Here is a 19,162-nt window from a genome sequence, read left to right on the forward strand (position 1 = left end):
TTATCAAATAGGTCCAGCTATTTGTAGCTACATGGTATAAGATTGACCTTATTGGTTTAAGACTGGAGCCAGATTCCTTGTGCAAACTAGATAATATTTGTTTTGCAGATAACTTACAAAAAGTAAGCTATTTCAAATTGCATCATATATTGTGTAACACACAATTTCAAACTGAAGAATAAGGAAAAAGTTGTAATTTATGAGGGTTTTTTTTTTTTTTTTTTTTTTTTTTTTTTTTTTTTTACAGATAGTGCTGAAAATCTTGGACAAACTGTGGTTGATCTGCAGCTCCATGAGCAAATAGAGGAAAACAAGAAATTAAGGATACAACTTGAAGAAAAGGTATTGTATTTTTGTTTGGTTTCTTTTCAACAGTAATGGTACGTCTGATTTTTGTATGCTATAACGGTGGGGATTCTTCTGGAAAACCTGGAATTCTCAGGTAATTACATTATACATAGAAAAATTCTGTGTTTTTAACCTAACATTGAAATTTAAATTTTGTTGAGTTTTGTTATCACAAATTTTAAAATATTTAATATTTCAAAGCATGTTAGTGTTTGAATATTAGTCCAATACAGATTATTGATTTTTTAAGTAGCCACCCTGTGAACTAAAAAGTAGAACATCAGTTTGTGAAGTGACTAATAAATCTGTTTCTTTTTTAGAGTGCTCTACAAGGTGATCTGCAAGAAGAACTGCAGCAAGTAAAAGCAAAATTAGATTCGCTTCAAAAGGAAATAGAATGTTTGTCTCTGCAGAATAGTTTGCTGGAAAAAGAGAAGTGTGGTCTGAATGAACGAGTAGTGGAAATAGATGCTCTATTACACAGCAAATGTGAAGAGAGGGATGAAATTTTAAAACAACATCAAGCTGATAAGCAAAAACTTAAAGCTCTAACGGAGGAACTTGATGAATCTTTAAGGACAGCAGAAAAACTCAGATTGTCTTTAGATAATGCTGTGACAGATAAATGTCATCTGACAAGTGAAAATGAATTACTTATGAATGAAATGAATGAAGTTAAAAAGAGGCTTTCAGATGAGCAGGCAGAAAGAATGGCACTTTCTCATGAATTGAATGTGTGCAAGTCATCAGTGTTGAAACTTGAAACCGATTTAAAAACTTCAAATCATCAAATTGGAGAGCTAGAAAAGCTAAAAGATGATCTGTCAGTTCAGTGCAAGAATTACGAAACACAGAATGAAACACTTACTTTGAAACTGACAGAAATTCAGTGTAGGGTGCATGTGCTGGAGGAAGAGCGAGATTCTTCATTTAGAAAACTGGAAACTGAAAAGGTTGTTGTGCAAGAACTAAATGAAGCTGCTAATTCTTTGAGAGCAGAGATCCTGGAGCTAAAAGCAATTAATCAGGAGTTATCATTACAAGAGAAACAGCTGAAATTCGATAATAATACCCTTCTTGAGAATGCAAAGATGGCAGAAAACAGGTTACTGGGCTTAGAAGAGCAGAAAAGTGAATTATGGTCACAACTTGAGAGAGCTAATATCGATCTTGTGAATCTGAAAAACAATAGCAAAATCCAAAATGAGGTTTATCAGCAGAAGAATCAAATTTTAGAACAAGAAATAGAACAACTGTCGAGTAAAACTCTGTCACTCGAGTCACAGATCACAACCCTTGAGAAGCATAAGCAGCATCTCACAAAGAAATTTGAGACTTTGGAAATTGAACTTAATAAGGAAAAACAGAACAACATAGAATTACTTGAGGAAAAATCAAAGATTCTAAAGGAAACTCAAGAAAACATCACAAAGGCACATAATAAAGTTGTTGAATTACAGACTTCATTCAACAACGAACTAACGAGAGTCACACAGGAGAGAGACAGTTTCAAATTAGACCTCTGTCAGGCACAGGAGGAAATTCAAGCATTGGAAAACAATGTTCAAAAAACTTCAGGAACTCTAAATATTTTCCAAAATGAGTTACACCAAGTTTTATCTGAATTTAAACATGTTGTAAGTAATTTTGTTGATGTCCGTGAAAATTTAGCTGAAAATGGATCATTGCAGGAAGAAACCTTTGACAAATTGTTTGTAATAAATGTTGAAGATATAGGTGACATTGATGACAAATTGATAAAGTCTGAATGCGATTCCACTGGTGGCAATGACTGTACCATCATTACAGAGTCAAACAACATGAAAAATTTAAAATTATTTAATGCCACACTTAATGTGTTCTATGAATTTGTACTTGCTATTTGTTCAAAGTACAAATTTCTTCAAAATGAAATAATTAAATTTCAGGCAGATAATAATGAAATGAAAAAACTAAATGAAGTTATAGCTAAACAGAATCATACACTCATGGCAGATAATACTTCCCTTCACAGTGAGGTACAGGCCTACAAAATAAAAGAAGAAATAAGTAAGAAGTTGGATATGGAAGTAAAACAGTTATCAGATACTGTTAACACATTGGAGAAAGAAAATTGTTTATTGTTAGAGAGAAGTAATAAACAAAAAATTGAGATAGAAACATTAAATGCTCAAATCCAGCCACTTCTTGCCAAGAACTTGAGTATGAAAGATGAAGTAAAAGAACTAATCAGCCAAAATAAGCAAATGAAGGAATGTTTAGCAGAGGCACGATCATCATCCTTGAAACTGGGAGAAGTATGTTGGAAACTGATATCTAGGAAGCTTGAAGCTGATGTGATATTTGAGAAAGTTTTTGTAGCTAAACATCAGTTATCACAAAAATTGGCTGATGCCGGAAGGTGTCTGAATATTGTTGAAGCTGCATATGGCAAAAAAATATCTGCTCTGTCATTGACAGATAACATTAGAGCATCAAAATTGGAAAATGAAGCAAAATTATCATGTGTTGAGAAGGAATTTTATACCTTGACTAAGGAAGCTCTGAGTGCTTTACATATGTGCCTGGATCAAACTAAGAAAAATGTTGATCAGTATGAAATTATTTTTAAAAAAATAAGCAAGATGAAATTTATGAAAACATCTGAAGATGCACCAGGCTGTGTCACTGACTTGTCTTCTATGGAGAATGCTCTTAGTGATAAATGTGAAGAATCTAGTTCCACAGATTCCTTTGACTTCATAACATTGACTGAATTAACATTAAAGTCTATAGAAAGTCGAATTTGTGGTATGTTGTCTCAGATGGAATTAGTTCTAGAGAGCTGTAGGTCCTTGGAAACAAAATGTAATGAAACATTTGATGTGAAACCAGACAGTCTAACTAGCAGTAGCAGTCTTAATGTATTAAACCCTAAGACAAGCCCTTGCAGTGGCCGTGATCTGTCTTCTGAAGATGATGGCTGGAACCCAGAGGACTCACTTGAACCAAAGAATTCCCATCATGATGAGATGGATAAGCAACATTGTTTCGATACTGCAGCACGAAAGGAAGACTTGGAAAATACACTCTCAGTGTACAAAGTTAAAACTCAACAACTTAATGAAGAGCTCTTGTCTGTCAAGTTGTCTTTGAGTGTAAGCGAGAGTGAAAAATCAGAATTCCAGAAACATCTAATGGAAGTAAGTAATGAAAATGAGATACTGCGGAAGGAGAATGCAGCACTGTCAACTTTGAACTCTAAGCTAGAAGACAAACTGAAAGAAATGGAGCAGAATTTTAAGATAAGGGGTGAGAATTACACACACCATCTTAGTACAAGCTATGCAACATTAAAATCAGAACATTCTGCTATAAAAGCAAAGCTTTCTGAGAAAGAAAATGAAGTCCTGGAACAGAAGAAACTTAATATAAAGCTGAACAACCAGTTCCAGAAGGAAATGCAGATAAAACTGGCAGAAATTCGTGAAGAATATGAACAAAAGCTAGAAAATTTAAAGTCAAAGATGGTGAGTATATCAAAAGTTTATTGAATGTTTTCTCATGGTGTTCTCCCCCCCCCCCCCCCCTCTCCCTCTCCTTACGAGATTCTCTTGTTCTGACTGTAGCGTGAGGTAGAACAATGTTGGGCTTGTTTTTAGTGTGTTCATGCACTGCAAATTTTGAAGCTAAAATGTAATCACTCTTCAGCATGCTCTTGATAGGGATTTGTGTTCATTTTCTAGTCCAATACCCATAGCTTTGAAATTTTTCTGTGTGTTTTTTTTTTTTTTTCTCTCTCTTCATCTAGTGACAATATTACATTAGAACTTCACATGTACCAAATGATTAAATTATTTATCAAGATGTTAATTCTGTGAGATATTTCAAATTTTTATATAAACACATTTAGTTTTTCTGCACACAAATTATTATTGTTGCAGTGGATTGCTATGAGAGGTAATAAATGAATTTGGCAGACATGTAACTTTGTGCACATTTTTCTGTTCAAGAAATTAAATATTTCACTGTCAGCATAGAAATAGTGTAGTTTCGAATGAATTATGATTGTCTGAATGCCAATAGAAGCTTTGCATTAAAAAATTTACTGTTGTTTTCCAGAGGGTAGCGTACCAGGATGAGGTGGGGAAAATAAGAGAAAAACTTACAGCTGCTGAAGAAAAGGTGAGTACACATTTAATAACAGTAGTGCTCTATATAGTGTAAGAGTTTTCTTCCTCCTTTTAGTTGCTTATATAAATCAACATTTGGAAGTAAGGAAAGAGGTGTCTTTTATTGGAAATAGTTTTGTATAACTAAAGTAAAAACTTGGGAATCAGAAAGCAAGAAACAACTAAACTGCAATTCATCCCAAGTAGATGGCCACCTCAGGTATTGATACAAATTAAAAACAGTTCAGGCGTGTCTGACCTACTACTTGTATTCCTATATGATCTATTAGATAGTCCAAGGACTAAAACCTAAATGCAATCAAAGCAGCGATTTGAAGAATGGTAACTCATATTTGCATAAAGTGAGGAGAAGGGAAAAGGTTCATTAAAAAAAAATCAACACTACAGTTCACTTTTGGAACTTAAAATTTTACTCAAAACTTGGGTGTACACTTGGCCTTGTTATGAATAAAACTATGAACTTTGTGACCATGATGATTTTATAAAAATGCTGTATTATTTTGTAGATTTTGGAGATGCTGGATTTAATTATAACTATCCAACCAATTTTGATGATTACGATTGTCTAAAATTAATAGGAGGTATCTCTTGTTTCCAAACCTAGTCATTGGAGAATGATCCTGTATTTAGAAAGTGAACCACAGAGGACCCAAAACAAACAATGGAATCAAATTTTTGGAGGGTTAAGGGCCAAACTGATCATTGGCTGTCCTAATTTAAAGATGGTTTTCCTAAATGACACCATGTGGAAGATAAGTTTCTGTATACCCAACCAAACTGATGATGTTTTTACTGCACAATGTTTGAGGAATGACTCGTTTCTGTGAAGTGGATTTTAGAAATATTTGTTCCATAGATTTAGAGCCTGAGGTAATACTGTCACCTCTCCTCCTCCTCCTCCTCCTCCTCCTCCTCCTCCAATAGATACACACAAGGGTTCAGGATCAGCAACTAATTCAGGTAAAACACTGAATTTTGCAGACGTTGATGCACAATGCAATATTGCCAGTTACTGCAGTATGACAGCTGACTGCACATTTGGATACACAGTGTTTCACACGCAATTGAACCTGGTTCATACATAACTCTGTTCTGTGTAGATCTTATTTATAAGTTAAGTTTTGTCGGTGCCAACAAAATATAATTTAAAAAGTGTTAATTAAACTTTAACAATATTATGAGAAGGAAAGTTATTACTCACCATATAGTGGAGATGCTGAGTCACAGATAGGCACAGCAAAAGCACTCTCACCGTTATAGCTTTCAGCCATTAAGGCCTTCGTCAATAATACACACACATACGCACATGCACACACACTCATGCAAATGCAATTCTCTCTCTCTCTCTCTCTCTCTCTCTCACACACACACACACACACACACACACACACACACACACACACCACTGCAGTCTGTGGTTTGAGTTGTCTGAGACTGCAGTCATGTGTGTGAGTTGCGTTTGTGTGAGTGTGTGCATATGTGTGTCTGTTGTTGACGAAGGCCTTAATGGCTGAAAGCTATAATTGTGAGAGTCTTTTTTGTTGTCTACCTGCGACTCAGCACCTCTGCTATATGGTGAGTAGCAACGTACCTTCTCATAATATTGTTACATTCCATCTTGGATTTTCCATTGTTTGATTAATTAAACTTTACATATATTTAATGCGTCTTTACGTCATTCACTGTTATATGTAACAATTTCTGGTGAAATAAATTGAGTTTTGCGTAATTGTAATGAGCATTGTTGTTTGAAAAGAAGCCCTCTGATATTTTCCTTACCTTTGTTGACATATGCAAATGAGCGAGCAGATGGAGACAAGGGACAGAGAAACAGTTAATTAGAGTGGGTGTCACGGAAACATACACTCCTGGCACTGGTGTTTTTCAATATGAGAATCTCTTTCATGGTAACAGTCAAGAAGTTAAAAGTTGCCGGCAGATATTTATTTTTCAACAGTGGTTCTAACATTGTCGCTTTTGATCAGCCATGGAGAACATAAAAAGGAAGAGGTACATAATAGATCAGGAAGTAAAATTCATATGAGAAGTGCTTACTAATACACACAAAACAAAATATGAAATTGCTTCAGGCTTACGAATTGCCTATACAACACTATGTACAGTCATCAGCAAAAGAAACCACATTTTGAATGAGTTTTTAAAATTAGATGCAAAATCAACAAAATGCAGCCATCAGCAAGAAGGGAATTATGTAGATTTGGAAAAGGTGTTTTTTACATGGTTCCAGCAAAAAATGCGCTGTAGCTCCACCAATCAGTGGTGACCCGTTAAAAGCAATGGCGATTGGATTTAGCTAGAAGTAGAAACATCACTGCTGATTTCAAGGCTTCATCCATGATGATTACAAGGATTTAAAGATCATCATGGAATCACAGGGAGAACAAATTCTGGTGAATTGAAACTATGGACAGTGTCACGGTGGAACACTGGATTGATTAGGTTCTGCTGGGTATCTTAAGGGATTATCAGCCTTAAAACATCTAATACTGTGAGGAGACTGGTCTATTATACAGTCTACTTCCTAGTAAAACATTAGCTGAAGGGAGTGACTCATGCCACGGAGGGAAGAAAACTAAATTTGCACGACCCTACTTCTCCCCATGAAAACAAATGGATCCGACAACCTTCCCCCACGTGTGATAGAAAAATGTATAGGGATCTAAGATGTTGCTGACATGTGAAGATGAAACCTATGGAATACAAATTCAATAAAAGTTCTTGGATGATTATGATTTTAATGAAACAATGGTTAAAAAAACTGGTCATTATAATGAAAAAGAGGAGGAGCCTTTGTCTCCAGGATCGATGTGCAGCACATCCACAAGAGTAGTTTTGGAAAATGATAGTGGAATTTTTCCCTCCAAGTTGTACTAGTGTACTAAAAGTAGAAAAAGCTGCTTGATTTGGGCATTGGTGCAAATTTCAAAGCGCATCATAGAAGAAAACTGGTTCAACTTTTAATAGCACTGACTGATGCAAAAAATGAAAACCTCTCTATTAACTTACTACAAGCCATCCGGAAGAGACTGCCATCAATGATGATGACGCCGACGATGCTTGTGATGGTGAAGTCATTTCTGTAATGAGCTAACTGTGCTGAATGGTGCAGGTTTCGACAGTTTTGTACATTTTAATGATAATCTCATCTTATTTGAGAACTACAGGGCGAGGATATTATTGCTGATGTGTTCCAACAATATGGTCGTGATCAAGGAACTGGACCAGCTTCAACTGACAATAATGGCAGTGGAGGTGATGACTTGAATCTTGAAACACCTGAACTGAGTTAAGTGTTATGTGCAGTTGATGTGTGCAAGCGTTACATCACTGCTAAAAGTTGTGAAAAATCTCTGAATTCATTAAAAAATTTGAAAAATAAAGTTCATACACATAATGCATGAAAATTGAAAAATTCCAAATTATGTGATTTTTTTAAAGCAAAATCAAGTTCAAAATAATGTACTTTCTCTTTAATACTGTACCTTTGTTATTAGTACAGTGCAAAGAGCCAAATTGCAATACAGTATCTACTGATGAAATCTTCTCACTCTTCCAACTGGGTAGCTGCATCAAAAATCCGTGATGTTTTGATGAGTGTCATTCTCATAATCTTCGGGGAAAGATGAGACTTCACCAGAAGTTGATGGGAATGACACTCGTCGAAACGTCGCAGATTTTCGACCCAGCTACCCGGATGGAAGCCCGAGAAGATTTCATGAGCAGTATACACTGGGAAAGCCTGTATTCACATAAAATACAGTATCTAATTTCTCCAAAGCAGGACCAAATAATATTTTCTCTTGTAATACTCTAGTTTCTCTATTTTTGTCATTTGTAAAGTTTACTTATATAGGTCCGTTGTAGGTGTTTCTTTTTAAGTGAGAAATATTGTGTGTATTACTCTCTCTGTCTGACTTCAAAGTAATTCTGAGTTACAAGTAATCTTTTCTCTTCCACTTGATATACGTATAAATCAGGTTCAGCTGTATTGTCCGTAATCAATATTTTAATGATCAATGTTGTGTGTGTGTGTGTGTGTGTGTGTTATATATATATATATATATATATATATATATATATATATATACTTTTGAACAATCACAATTTGTTTTATTAGTCAAACAAGTATTTGCTCTGCTCATATCGAGCATCCACACTCATCAAATGTATTTAAAGCATTTTTGAGCTGTAAAAATGTATGACTATAAGGAAGTCAAAAACAGGTTGTTTAGTAAGCTACAAATAACTAATATTTTATTGTACAACATACAAACAATATCTGCTGCATTATTATTAACTAATCACATTATCTATTTACATGGAACAAAATTACTCTTAGGGAGAAAACTGTTTTATTTTAAGTCCAGAGATGAATATTTGGCTATTAATAATTTATAAGGCAGCTACAGACAGTCAAGCAAGCAGTCATAAACATCAGTAATCAATGCTTGCATGGTTCGCAATATGAAATCCATTCTTTCGTCTTAGAACTCTGGCGTAGATGACTTTCACTTGTGAAGATGTATAATAAAAAGTTTCCACAATTGGATTCTTCCCTCTTTCTTTGTGTTTGACTGCCATTTTTCTGTGTCACATGTAAGCTGCCCATGCAGATGTTGAGATACTTTCTATTACTTCATGTGCAAGTCTCTCAGCATATGGTATTCTAAATGTATTACTGTTCTCCACAGTATAACCTCACCGGAGACCATACTAGCTTAATTGGATCATAATGACAAAGACGGTAGTAAAACAACACACTGTCCCTGCTGCTTAAATTTTGTGCTCGCTGCTCCCACAGAAACCAATTTTGTTGTGTAGTTACTTTCTGTCATCCTAGTAAAACCAGCCAATACCCTCGAGAACACTCTTCACTCTAGGTTTTTGTTAGTCAGTCTCTTCAGGTATTAGTGACCCAATTATCCCCCCCCCCCCCCAAAAAAAAATCAAGTGCTTTGCATTGGAAGATATAGTACAGCTTCATTCCTCGCAACCCATAATGTGCACTTATGAGCTTCTTTGTGTGTGTGTGTGTGTGTGTGTGTGTGTGTGTGTGTGTGTTTCCTAAAGTTCCAGTGGCCAGTTATTAGATCTACCGTGAGTTTAATTTGCATCCTGTTAAAGCCAAAGATTGCTTTCTCTTGAATTTTAGTCCAATATTCTATGTGCTGCCTCTTATCCAGCTACATAGTTCATATTTTACCATCACCCTGGTGATTGTTAAGACAGGTTCAGATCCAACAAATAGTCATCGCCCCTACCGTGGCAGCTTATCTGCTTGGTCATTATCACCAATTCCTAAGTGACCAGGGACCCACATTAGGTTTACCATGTTGCTTTCCCCTAGCCTCATAAGAGATCTGTGGCATTCTGCTACAATATTTGATCTTGCTGCAGGTGGTGATGGAGATTTCAGACCTACTTGGCTGTCTGAATCAGTGTAGATACTTCAGGCCTTGTAGCACCTATGTAGAGTCTCACCCATGGAAGCTCTGATTGCAAATATCTTAACCTAAAATATCATAGCCAGCTTCCACAGAGTGAGTGCACTCTCTAGTCTAGACTGTACCTCGTATGCACTGGCACCAGTACCTTTCTCTGTTTTTGACCCATCAGTAAACCAGACTGTCTCATGAAAGGTATCATTGTGAACTTTTCCACTGTTTCCTACTTCCAGATGTTCCTCTGAAAGATTTGTTGAAACAACTGGAAGCTATTGTATAGTCAGCCGGCATTTCCCTGACCATTCCTATGTTAACAACATTTATTATATTAGTGTGGGATTCTGGATATCCTAAACATCAATAGTTTTCAACCTGTAGGTCCCTGTTGCTATCTCCATAGTAACTGAAAGATATAATGGGGGCATGTGCAGCATGGTCTCCATACCAGCAAAGGGTGTGCTGCTAATTCTGCCTAATGTGGCTAGGTAGGCCAATATGCACCTTTCAGAGCTCCTTCACAGCCTCATTTTGTGAGACACTATTCTACCATACTGTAGCTCCTTAAATTATCATTGACCTTATTACAGAGGTGTACATTCAGTACACCCTGCTGGGCCTTGGACCCCAGTTTTTACCACACACCCTACTAGTGCACGGAGTACCTTTTGCCTTGCAACTTATATATTGTGCATGTTGAGGATTCCATGATAAGTTTCGCACCCACTGTTACATCTAGGTGCTTCCCTATTCCATCTAATGTCAAATTTCATCGAAGAGCTTAAGATTCAAATATACTTCCTTGTGACTGGTATGACAACAGTTTTCCTGGAACTGACCTTTAGATCCTGTTTCTTGCATCAGTTCTGCCAATGTTCAGCGTGCATTGTGCCATTATTCTAATGGTACTAGCAAATTTACCAAGTGTTACAATGACTATATCATCTGTGCATCCTTGCTAAAAGTAACCTATAACACCTTAGAGTTCATAGACTACTAGGTTCCACAGTAGAGGGGATAAAACCCCGCCTGGTACGCCCTCTAGTGGTGTTGACCACCATTCTCACATCAATTTTGGTGGCTTCTACTTTTCATCTACTTGGAATGGTCTGTATCCAGCTACATGTAGTGGTCTTAATGCCATACTATTCTTCAGCTGTAGCCATGGAGTCAAAAGTTGTATTTCTAAAAGCACTTCCAGTATCCAGAAAGATGCAGGAGCACTTTCCTGAAAGGGCAGAGCTTTTTCTACCTTCTCAGCAAGTTAGAGAAGTGCTGCTTTGCAGGGTTGATGTTTTCTTGGTCTTTGTGTAGGTGAAACTCAATTAACCTCTTTTTCCCTAGCTTGCACATTAGCCAATTTTCTAATGTCTTTAAAAGAAAAGGAAGATTGATTGATCTCATATCCTTAGTTTTAGTATGATCAATTCTCCCTCACTTCAGAATGAAAAAGACCTTCACTGTCCTCCAAGCATTAGGAATGAGTCTATCAGTCTGATTAAATGCTGACCTACTTGTAGTCGAGCCAGAAAAATTCCATCTGGATACATTGATTTGAACTGTTGAAATGTTCTAACCACCCACTGGATTTTCTTCAAGTCATCACATTCTGTGGCAGATTCCCAGTTCTCCTGCTAGTTACCTGTAAAGCAGTACCTCACAGGGAACAAATCTTGGTCTGTACACATAATTGTGTCCATGGGAAAGAATCATCACTTTTACTCCAATCTGTGATGGTGCTGTGAGACATTCTGTTAGAGCACAACAACACAATAATTTATACCTGTTTCGTATTTGTAGTTAGAGCTTTCTTCGGTTGCACAGAGTGGAAGCATACATTGTCCATGACAGTAATCAAATGTGTAGCTGGATACAGCAACATGTCCTTTAAACCACTGCTTGAGAACACTGAATTACTACCCTTTGACACTTCAAAATAATCTTACTCTGGGAGAATAGTGTTGTGAATTGGCAGGAGTCAATTCACGGGGTTTGGAGGAAGCTGAAAGGCACGCGTTAAGCTCACGCAGACTGGCGTGAGATCTGGAACAGTTAAGGGAATTTTTAGTAGCAAATAAAGTACGTAGTTGATGTAATACTTAACTTTAATCCATAATTGTAGAACATCGGTCTGACGGTACAGGCATCACAAGTTAAATATCTATTGATAATGGCGCCTTGCTGGGTCGTAGCAAATGACGTAGCTGAAGGCTATGCTGACTATCGTCTCGGCAAATGAGAGCGTAATTTGTCAGTGAACCATGGCTAGCAACGTCGGCTGTACAACTGGGGCGAGTGCTAGTACGTCTCTCTAGACCTGCCGTGTGGTGGCGCTCGGTCTGCAATCACTGACAGTGGCGACACGCGGGTCCGACGTGTACTAATGGACCGCGGCCGATTTAAAGGCTACCACCTAGCAAATGTGGTGTCTGGTGGTGACACCACAAATAGAACTGGTATTAATTGATCTACATGAATCACTGTAAGTAGATTACTTTTGCAAACTGGAATTGTTAGTTCACCATACCCATCGTCCGCTCGAGCACATTTCCGCTGCATGATTTTGATTGAAGTAAGTTTAATCTATGTAATAAAATTGAGATAGCCAGTTTGTTTTCATAAGTAATGAAAGTTCAGCTGCAATAACTCTACATTCTGTAAGTAATTTCCTCATGTCATTTGTTTTCTGATATGTGGTACCCATGTTTGCCAGTATTGGCTAGTTGCTTCCTTGAAAATTTTGTCTTTTTTGTATCCTAAACTAACTTTTTCTGTTGGATGTTCGCCTTTTGCTTACCTGGTGAATTATGAAGTGTAAAATGGTTTTTGCAAAAAATCTAGGTCATCCACTTGTTTCTTGCAGTCGTTACTTGCTACTTGCCAGGTGGCTTAAAAACTGCTGAGCCACAGCCTTGAATAAATACATTATCTCTGCTAGGTATTCTCTGCACGGTCGTTAAACCATCCCTACAAGCATCTTCTGATTTCCCCAGACATTATAGTGGTGCACATGTAAGAAGGTGGCAGTGTGATGCATTTTGCACACACACACACACACACACACACACACACACACACACACACACACACACACACACACAGAGAGAGAGAGAGAGAGAGAGAGAGAGAGAGAGAGAGAGAGAGATGGAAAAGACTTTGCCGTGCCTCTATTGTGCTCTCTGTCTGCCCCACACTTCAAGATCCAACCATTGCCTGCCCCGTAACTGGAAATGCAGAGGTGAAAGTTGTGCGCAGTCACTGCGGCTGCTTTTTGATTGCTTATCAGAATTTATACTGCCAGAAAACTTATCACCATTGCTTCTTATTGTAGTAGTTACCGTCTTTGCTTTATGCCACCGAAAATGAATTGTGTAGTGGCTAAGTAACATCATCGTACCTAAACTAAAATGAAAATCAATGCTAAATGTTCTGCACACACCGTTAAGTGTACGCTACAGGCAGATGATGCAGAATGACTATTGGCTGGCGTGTCATGTGCTGCGGTGCTGCTTACCATTGTGCACCTCCCCACCACCCTTCTCCTTAGGTGTTCACCACAGTAGCAGGATTAGCAACCTGCATCTTGTGCCAGCTTGACTCTGGTGGAAGGCAGTCTTTTAAAATACCGAACTCTCTTCCTTTCACTTGTCTGTGCAGATCTTGGTGATTGCTTCTTATTACTCATAAAGAATGCAAGGAGAACAAAATAGTCCCATTCACTATGTAATCTAATCTTAAGCACCTCTTATAGGATTGTAGGATCAAACATAGTTGTAGAACCCTGACAGTGGAAGCAACACATTTTAGTATCAAAGCTGAAAACTCCCCATGCATGCTGTGGAGTAACTGCTCATAGTGTCTGGGGCACAGGGACTCAAGCGAGGTTACAATGCCAGGTATCTGTTGCTGTGGCACCTATTTGGAGAGACCCAGGTCAGAGCGAGTGATGCTATGGTGATTAATCCATATTGAAGAGGGTCAAACATTATCATGCTGACGTCCACAAGACCCCAGCAACCTCATTGAAGAGAATAGATTGTTTGGATTAAAACATATAACCCAAAGACTTTACTTTCTCTAGCTGCACCAAAGAGGAAAATATTCAAAAAATAGTGTGAAACACTCCCCCAGTCCTTAGTTTGTACCCAAAGTGGCAGTCATTGCTATTTAAGCACAAAGCTATTCTTTTTATTTAGTGCATTGTTGAAAAATGCATGGAATTAATTGTCATTACTAAACTGGAAGCAGCTCCATCCTGAGGGTGCCCACCATCTGCCCCCTCTCCACTGAACCACAGGCTTTGCTCTCCTGTAAGAGGAGGTCAGTGCCTTTCTGATCACTACCACTCCTCACTAGAGATAAAGAGTGGATGCTGGAGATCGTATCTTGAATTTCAAGGTAGCCATATTCCAGGGTTAAGCCAGTTAGTCCCGGTGGTGGAAAAAAACTGCTAGTATTTGTCCAGCAAGGGCAGGAATGGTGGTGGCGGCGGCGGCATAAAGTTCCTGATTGCCAGACTTTGTGCCAGTGTCCTGGTGTAAATGCCAAACTTCTCCACAGTGTCTCGTGAAGTGAGGACATGTGACACCATTGACAGTGATCCGTCCTTTGGATGGAGACGTTAAGCTTGACAGCCATGTTGGTGCTTTCATGAGGAATAGACTATAGGCCATCATTGGGTTTCACCATCTCCCTTCTGTTATTGTCGTCATTATTGTCAGCATATCTTTAGTGGATGGCCGCCAGTTAAACAAATATAATTTTCAGTTCCTCCATCAGGCTTGTCATTGAGCAATAGTATATTCTGCTTGGTCTTTTCCTGCTGTACATTGCAGCATGTTGCTGCAGTGTTTTTGCAACTAAAACTCATCACTCTAATTCTGCAAGTATGTTTTTAGCAATTTTTTTTGCATTTGATCTTGTTGGTTTTTCAGTGTTACATAAATACTGTCATCTGTTCCTTTTCTGTGATATGTTTGTTCCTTGCAGTGCTATTTATGGATTTCTTACAATTATTTATCTTGCTATAACTGCTTGAAATGTTAGCTGAGTGATTTGATTCAGCATCGAAAAGCCCCCCCCCCCCCCCCCCCTTCCTTCTCAATGTGGCTAGGCTACATATGGCCGGGGTACTGTCTGGCAGTTGGGTGGGGAGAGGGTGAGATTGCAGTATTCACATCTCTGCCTGGGAATTCTGAAATCATCTTGCATGCTGGATGATGTTGGGCATGCTCTCATCGTATTGCCACTAAACTGAGAAGGCATACCTCATCCCTATTGACCAGGTTCTCTCGAATCCTTATTCATGAGAATGTGTCAATTGGGACAAATGGTACTAACAGTGTGTGACACTGAACTCTTGTGTTACCAGCAGTATGACGAGCATCCACAGCTCCGTCCAGCACACAAGATGCATTCAGAAAGCCCAGTCAGAGATGAAACAATGTACCCATTACCTCCAACACCGCAATGTCAGCCCTCTCCCTACCCACCTGCTTGACAGCATCCAGTTGCCTGTACACACTCTGCTAGCGTAAATATTAAGATTTCCAGAATACCCAAACACTTCACATGATGATGATGATGATGATGATGATGATAACACACTCCAAAATGTGGCGTATTTTTCTTATACTCCAGGAGAGCCTACTTTCATTGAGTTTAACTAAATTCGCAACCGGTTATATACTACGTGATCAAAAGTATCCGGACACATAGCCTAAAATGACTTAAAAGTTCGTGGCGCCCTCCATCAGTAATGCTAGAGTTCAATATGGTGTTGACCCACTCTGGCAAGCATACATTCAATCAGATGTTGGAAGGTTTCTTGGGAATGGTAACCCATTCTTCACAGAGTGCTGCACTGAGGAGAGGTATCGATGTCAGTCGGTGAGACCTGGCATGAAGTCTGAGTTCCAAAACATCCCAAAGGTGTTCTGCAGGATTCAGGTCAGGACACTCTGCAGGCCAATCCATTACAGGGATGTTATTGTTGTGTAACCAATCTGACATAGGCCGTGCTTTAGGAACAGGTGCTCGCTCGTGTTGAAAGGTGCAATCACCATCCCCGAATTGCTCTTCAACAGTGGGAAGCAAGAAGGTGCTTAAAACATCAATGTAGGCCTGTACTGTGATAGTGCCACACAAAACAACAAGGAATACATGCCTCCTCCATGAAAAACACCACCGCCTCTCAATTTTAATTTTGACACTACACACGCTGACAGATGACATTCACCGGGCATTCACCATACCCACACCCTGCCATCAGATCGCCACATTGTGTATCGTGATTCGTCACTCCACACAACCGTTTTTCCACTGTTCAGTCGTCCAATGTTTACTCTCCTTACACCAAGCAAGGCGTTGTTTGGCATTTACGGACGTGATGTGTGGCTTATGAGCAGCCGCTCGACCATGAAATCCAAGTTTCTCACTTACTGCCTAACTGTCATAGTACTTGCAGTGGATTCTGATGCAGTTTGGAATACCTGTGTGATGGTCTGGATAGATGTTACGACCCTCTGCAACTGTGGCGGTCTCTTGTCAGTCAACAGACGAGGTCGGCCTGTACGCTTTTCTGCTGTGTGTGTCCCTTCACATTTCCACTTCACTATCACATCAGAAACATTGGACCAAGGGAAGTTTAGGAGTGTGGAAATCTCACGTACAGATGTATGACACAAGTGCCACCCAATCACCTGACCATGTTTGGAGTCCATGAGTTCCACAGTGCACCCCATGACTACTGAGGTTGCTGGTATGGAGTACCTGGCAGTAGGTGGCAGTACAATGCACCTAATATGAAAAACGTATGTTTTGGGGGGTGTCGAGATACTTTTGATCACATAGTGTATGTATACAGTGCTTTGTATGGTTAAGGTCTTCATAGATAATTCTGGTTACAGGTTTGTAATAACTCAGAAAGAAAATAGAAAATCTCTTGCGTTAACGTGTTGAGAAGTCATGTTAGGTTTTCCTTTTTTTTTCCTGGGACCAACGTCCTATGTCAGTTGATTATCAAAAATTTTTAGACTGAGCTTTTTTAAAAGAAAATTTTCATATATTCATTCAGAGCTTAGGCATGATCTGTTTCAATATACTTTTCGTTCCGTAAATCAAATTAAGATCTTCAAAAAGTAATGTAGATATGCTGTACGTAAATATTCTGTGCTTAACTGTATGTTACTACCTGCCAATGCATACCTGCTTAGTGTGCGTTACAAATCTATACGTCTCTTCTGAGGAAATGTTGACAATTGAAGTAGAAAAACTTCAACATGATATAAAACACAATAAATATTACAGATTAACTTGTTTTGTTTGATAACGTTGTAATTTAACAGAAAGAAATTCAGCCTGCGACACTAGGGTGGGATATTCCTGTGATTGCTGACTGCATTGAAATTTGTCAGTGGTTAGTTAAGTGTATCCGGCTGCTGCTGTGAATATGCAGCCATCCAACTCTTTTGTTGCTCATGCAGTCAGCATGAAATAGAAAAGAAGAAATTTATACTGTAACCTCCTGCCATTTATTTCTGTACATGCTTCATTATTTCTGTACATGCTTCATTGCAGTAGTTTAGTTTATAGCAGTCATACTTGCTTTGTTGCAAATCTGACCAAATGCCCAAAAACAAAAACCACAATTACATAGTACTTTGTTTATAGGTTCATAAGTAATGCACTTCCTAATAATACCTAGATCCAACCACGCCTGTATAACTTTTAAATTTACCCCGCTTTTACGCTGAAGTTCGCCACTAATTTATTGATTTTCAAATAAATCTTTCATTCTGGGACAGTCGAAAGTGGCCTTTATAGTTGTTCAAATATCATTATCTTCTGTCAACGGACATTATAGACTGACTCAAAACACTGTTTTGTCCACTAATTTATTAGGTAATTATGTACGTCCTTAACATATTAACCAAATAATTACTTTGTGTTGCTTTATGGAAAGCTTTCATAATCATATTTCATCACTTCAACAAAGTGTTCAGATAGTTTTGGCTCACTGCCAGCGACCATTCCATGGAAACCTTGACGACAACTGCTGTCCCTGGCATGTGATGGATGGTATATCAGGTTGTATATGTCCCAGCACAACTGGGAAAAGCCCAGGAATTTTGTCATTTGAGATAAACCTGGGACTTCTTTGGAATTGTGACTGGTAAGAACAGATACTCTAACAAAGAATTTTACTTTAGCCTGCTACGTAGAATAATACTACAGCAATAAAACATAAACAAGAGAATAACACCAAAATAAAACTTCATTTGCAAAGATAATGCAAAATGTGTCAAAGACTACACAGTACTTCCTAACAACAAACTGCTTTTGATGTGTCTTCCTTGTGGGCCTCCTTTTGACGAGTGCGATGTCACACCTGTGTACATTTCTCATAGGTTGTGGAAACTATTGTGAATGGTGGTTTGAGAAGCATTTTTTCAAAGTTCTGATATGAATTGTGTTACACTTGAGAATGATCAATGAATTTCTTGAATCATGGAGTATTAGACTCTCATTCAAAACTTAACGCTGAGGATCAATCACTTAAAAAATTACGGTCCTAGAAGATCAGCCATTTATACCATTATTTAAAATTTTAGTGACACATTTGTGTTTGATAGATCTTAAAGGATAACACGCTAAAAAAGACAAAGTTTTGAAGTTAGCTTTTTTATTTACTTCACTTCTTTCATAGATTAAAAATTATGCAATAATTGGTAGAAAATATAACTATCCACAAAAAGGTTCATAGTGAATTTTTGAGCAGTTGCATATGTAACTGGCTTTTATATGGAAAAGTCAGTGCTTGACAGAACATGTATTCAGCCAAGTAAACTACAAAATGCTCATTGCAGAGTAGTGAAATGTAGAATCATGCTTGGCGGAAATATTCAGCTGCTGCAGTTTAATAAGTTGTGTGCTTGTGATTCTGCCAACCACACCCTCGGAAAAAGTAGTACAAAATTTTTGACAGCTGATATTAGATGTGAAAGCTTAGCTTTTCTTGCAGCTGTACTATGTAATATCAATTTAAACCATTAACTTTTCCTATTTGTGTGTTTGCACTACTTGACATTGAAAATGTTCCTGGCTGACTACATCACGTATCCTAGGCCATTAATATCTGCAGTAATTCGCTGGTGAGTTCATGTCGCATGAGATATGATT

General features: G+C 38.1%; 1 protein-coding gene across 3 annotated transcripts in view; it reads left to right on the forward strand.

The window, feature by feature from the left end:
* LOC126262468 (girdin) overlaps window positions 1-19,162 on the forward strand; it is a 242,450-nt gene that overhangs the window by 102,234 nt on the left and 121,054 nt on the right. For all 3 annotated transcript variants that reach the window (XM_049959128.1, XM_049959129.1, XM_049959130.1), the window contains 3 exons: window positions 248-342; window positions 669-3,857; window positions 4,450-4,512. In XM_049959128.1, coding sequence (XP_049815085.1) covers window positions 248-342; window positions 669-3,857; window positions 4,450-4,512 — 3,347 coding nt within the window. The remainder of the gene's footprint in view (window positions 1-247; window positions 343-668; window positions 3,858-4,449; window positions 4,513-19,162) is intronic.

This window comes from Schistocerca nitens, chromosome 6, assembly GCF_023898315.1.
Source record: "Schistocerca nitens isolate TAMUIC-IGC-003100 chromosome 6, iqSchNite1.1, whole genome shotgun sequence".
Lineage (NCBI taxonomy): Eukaryota > Metazoa > Arthropoda > Insecta > Orthoptera > Acrididae > Schistocerca > Schistocerca nitens.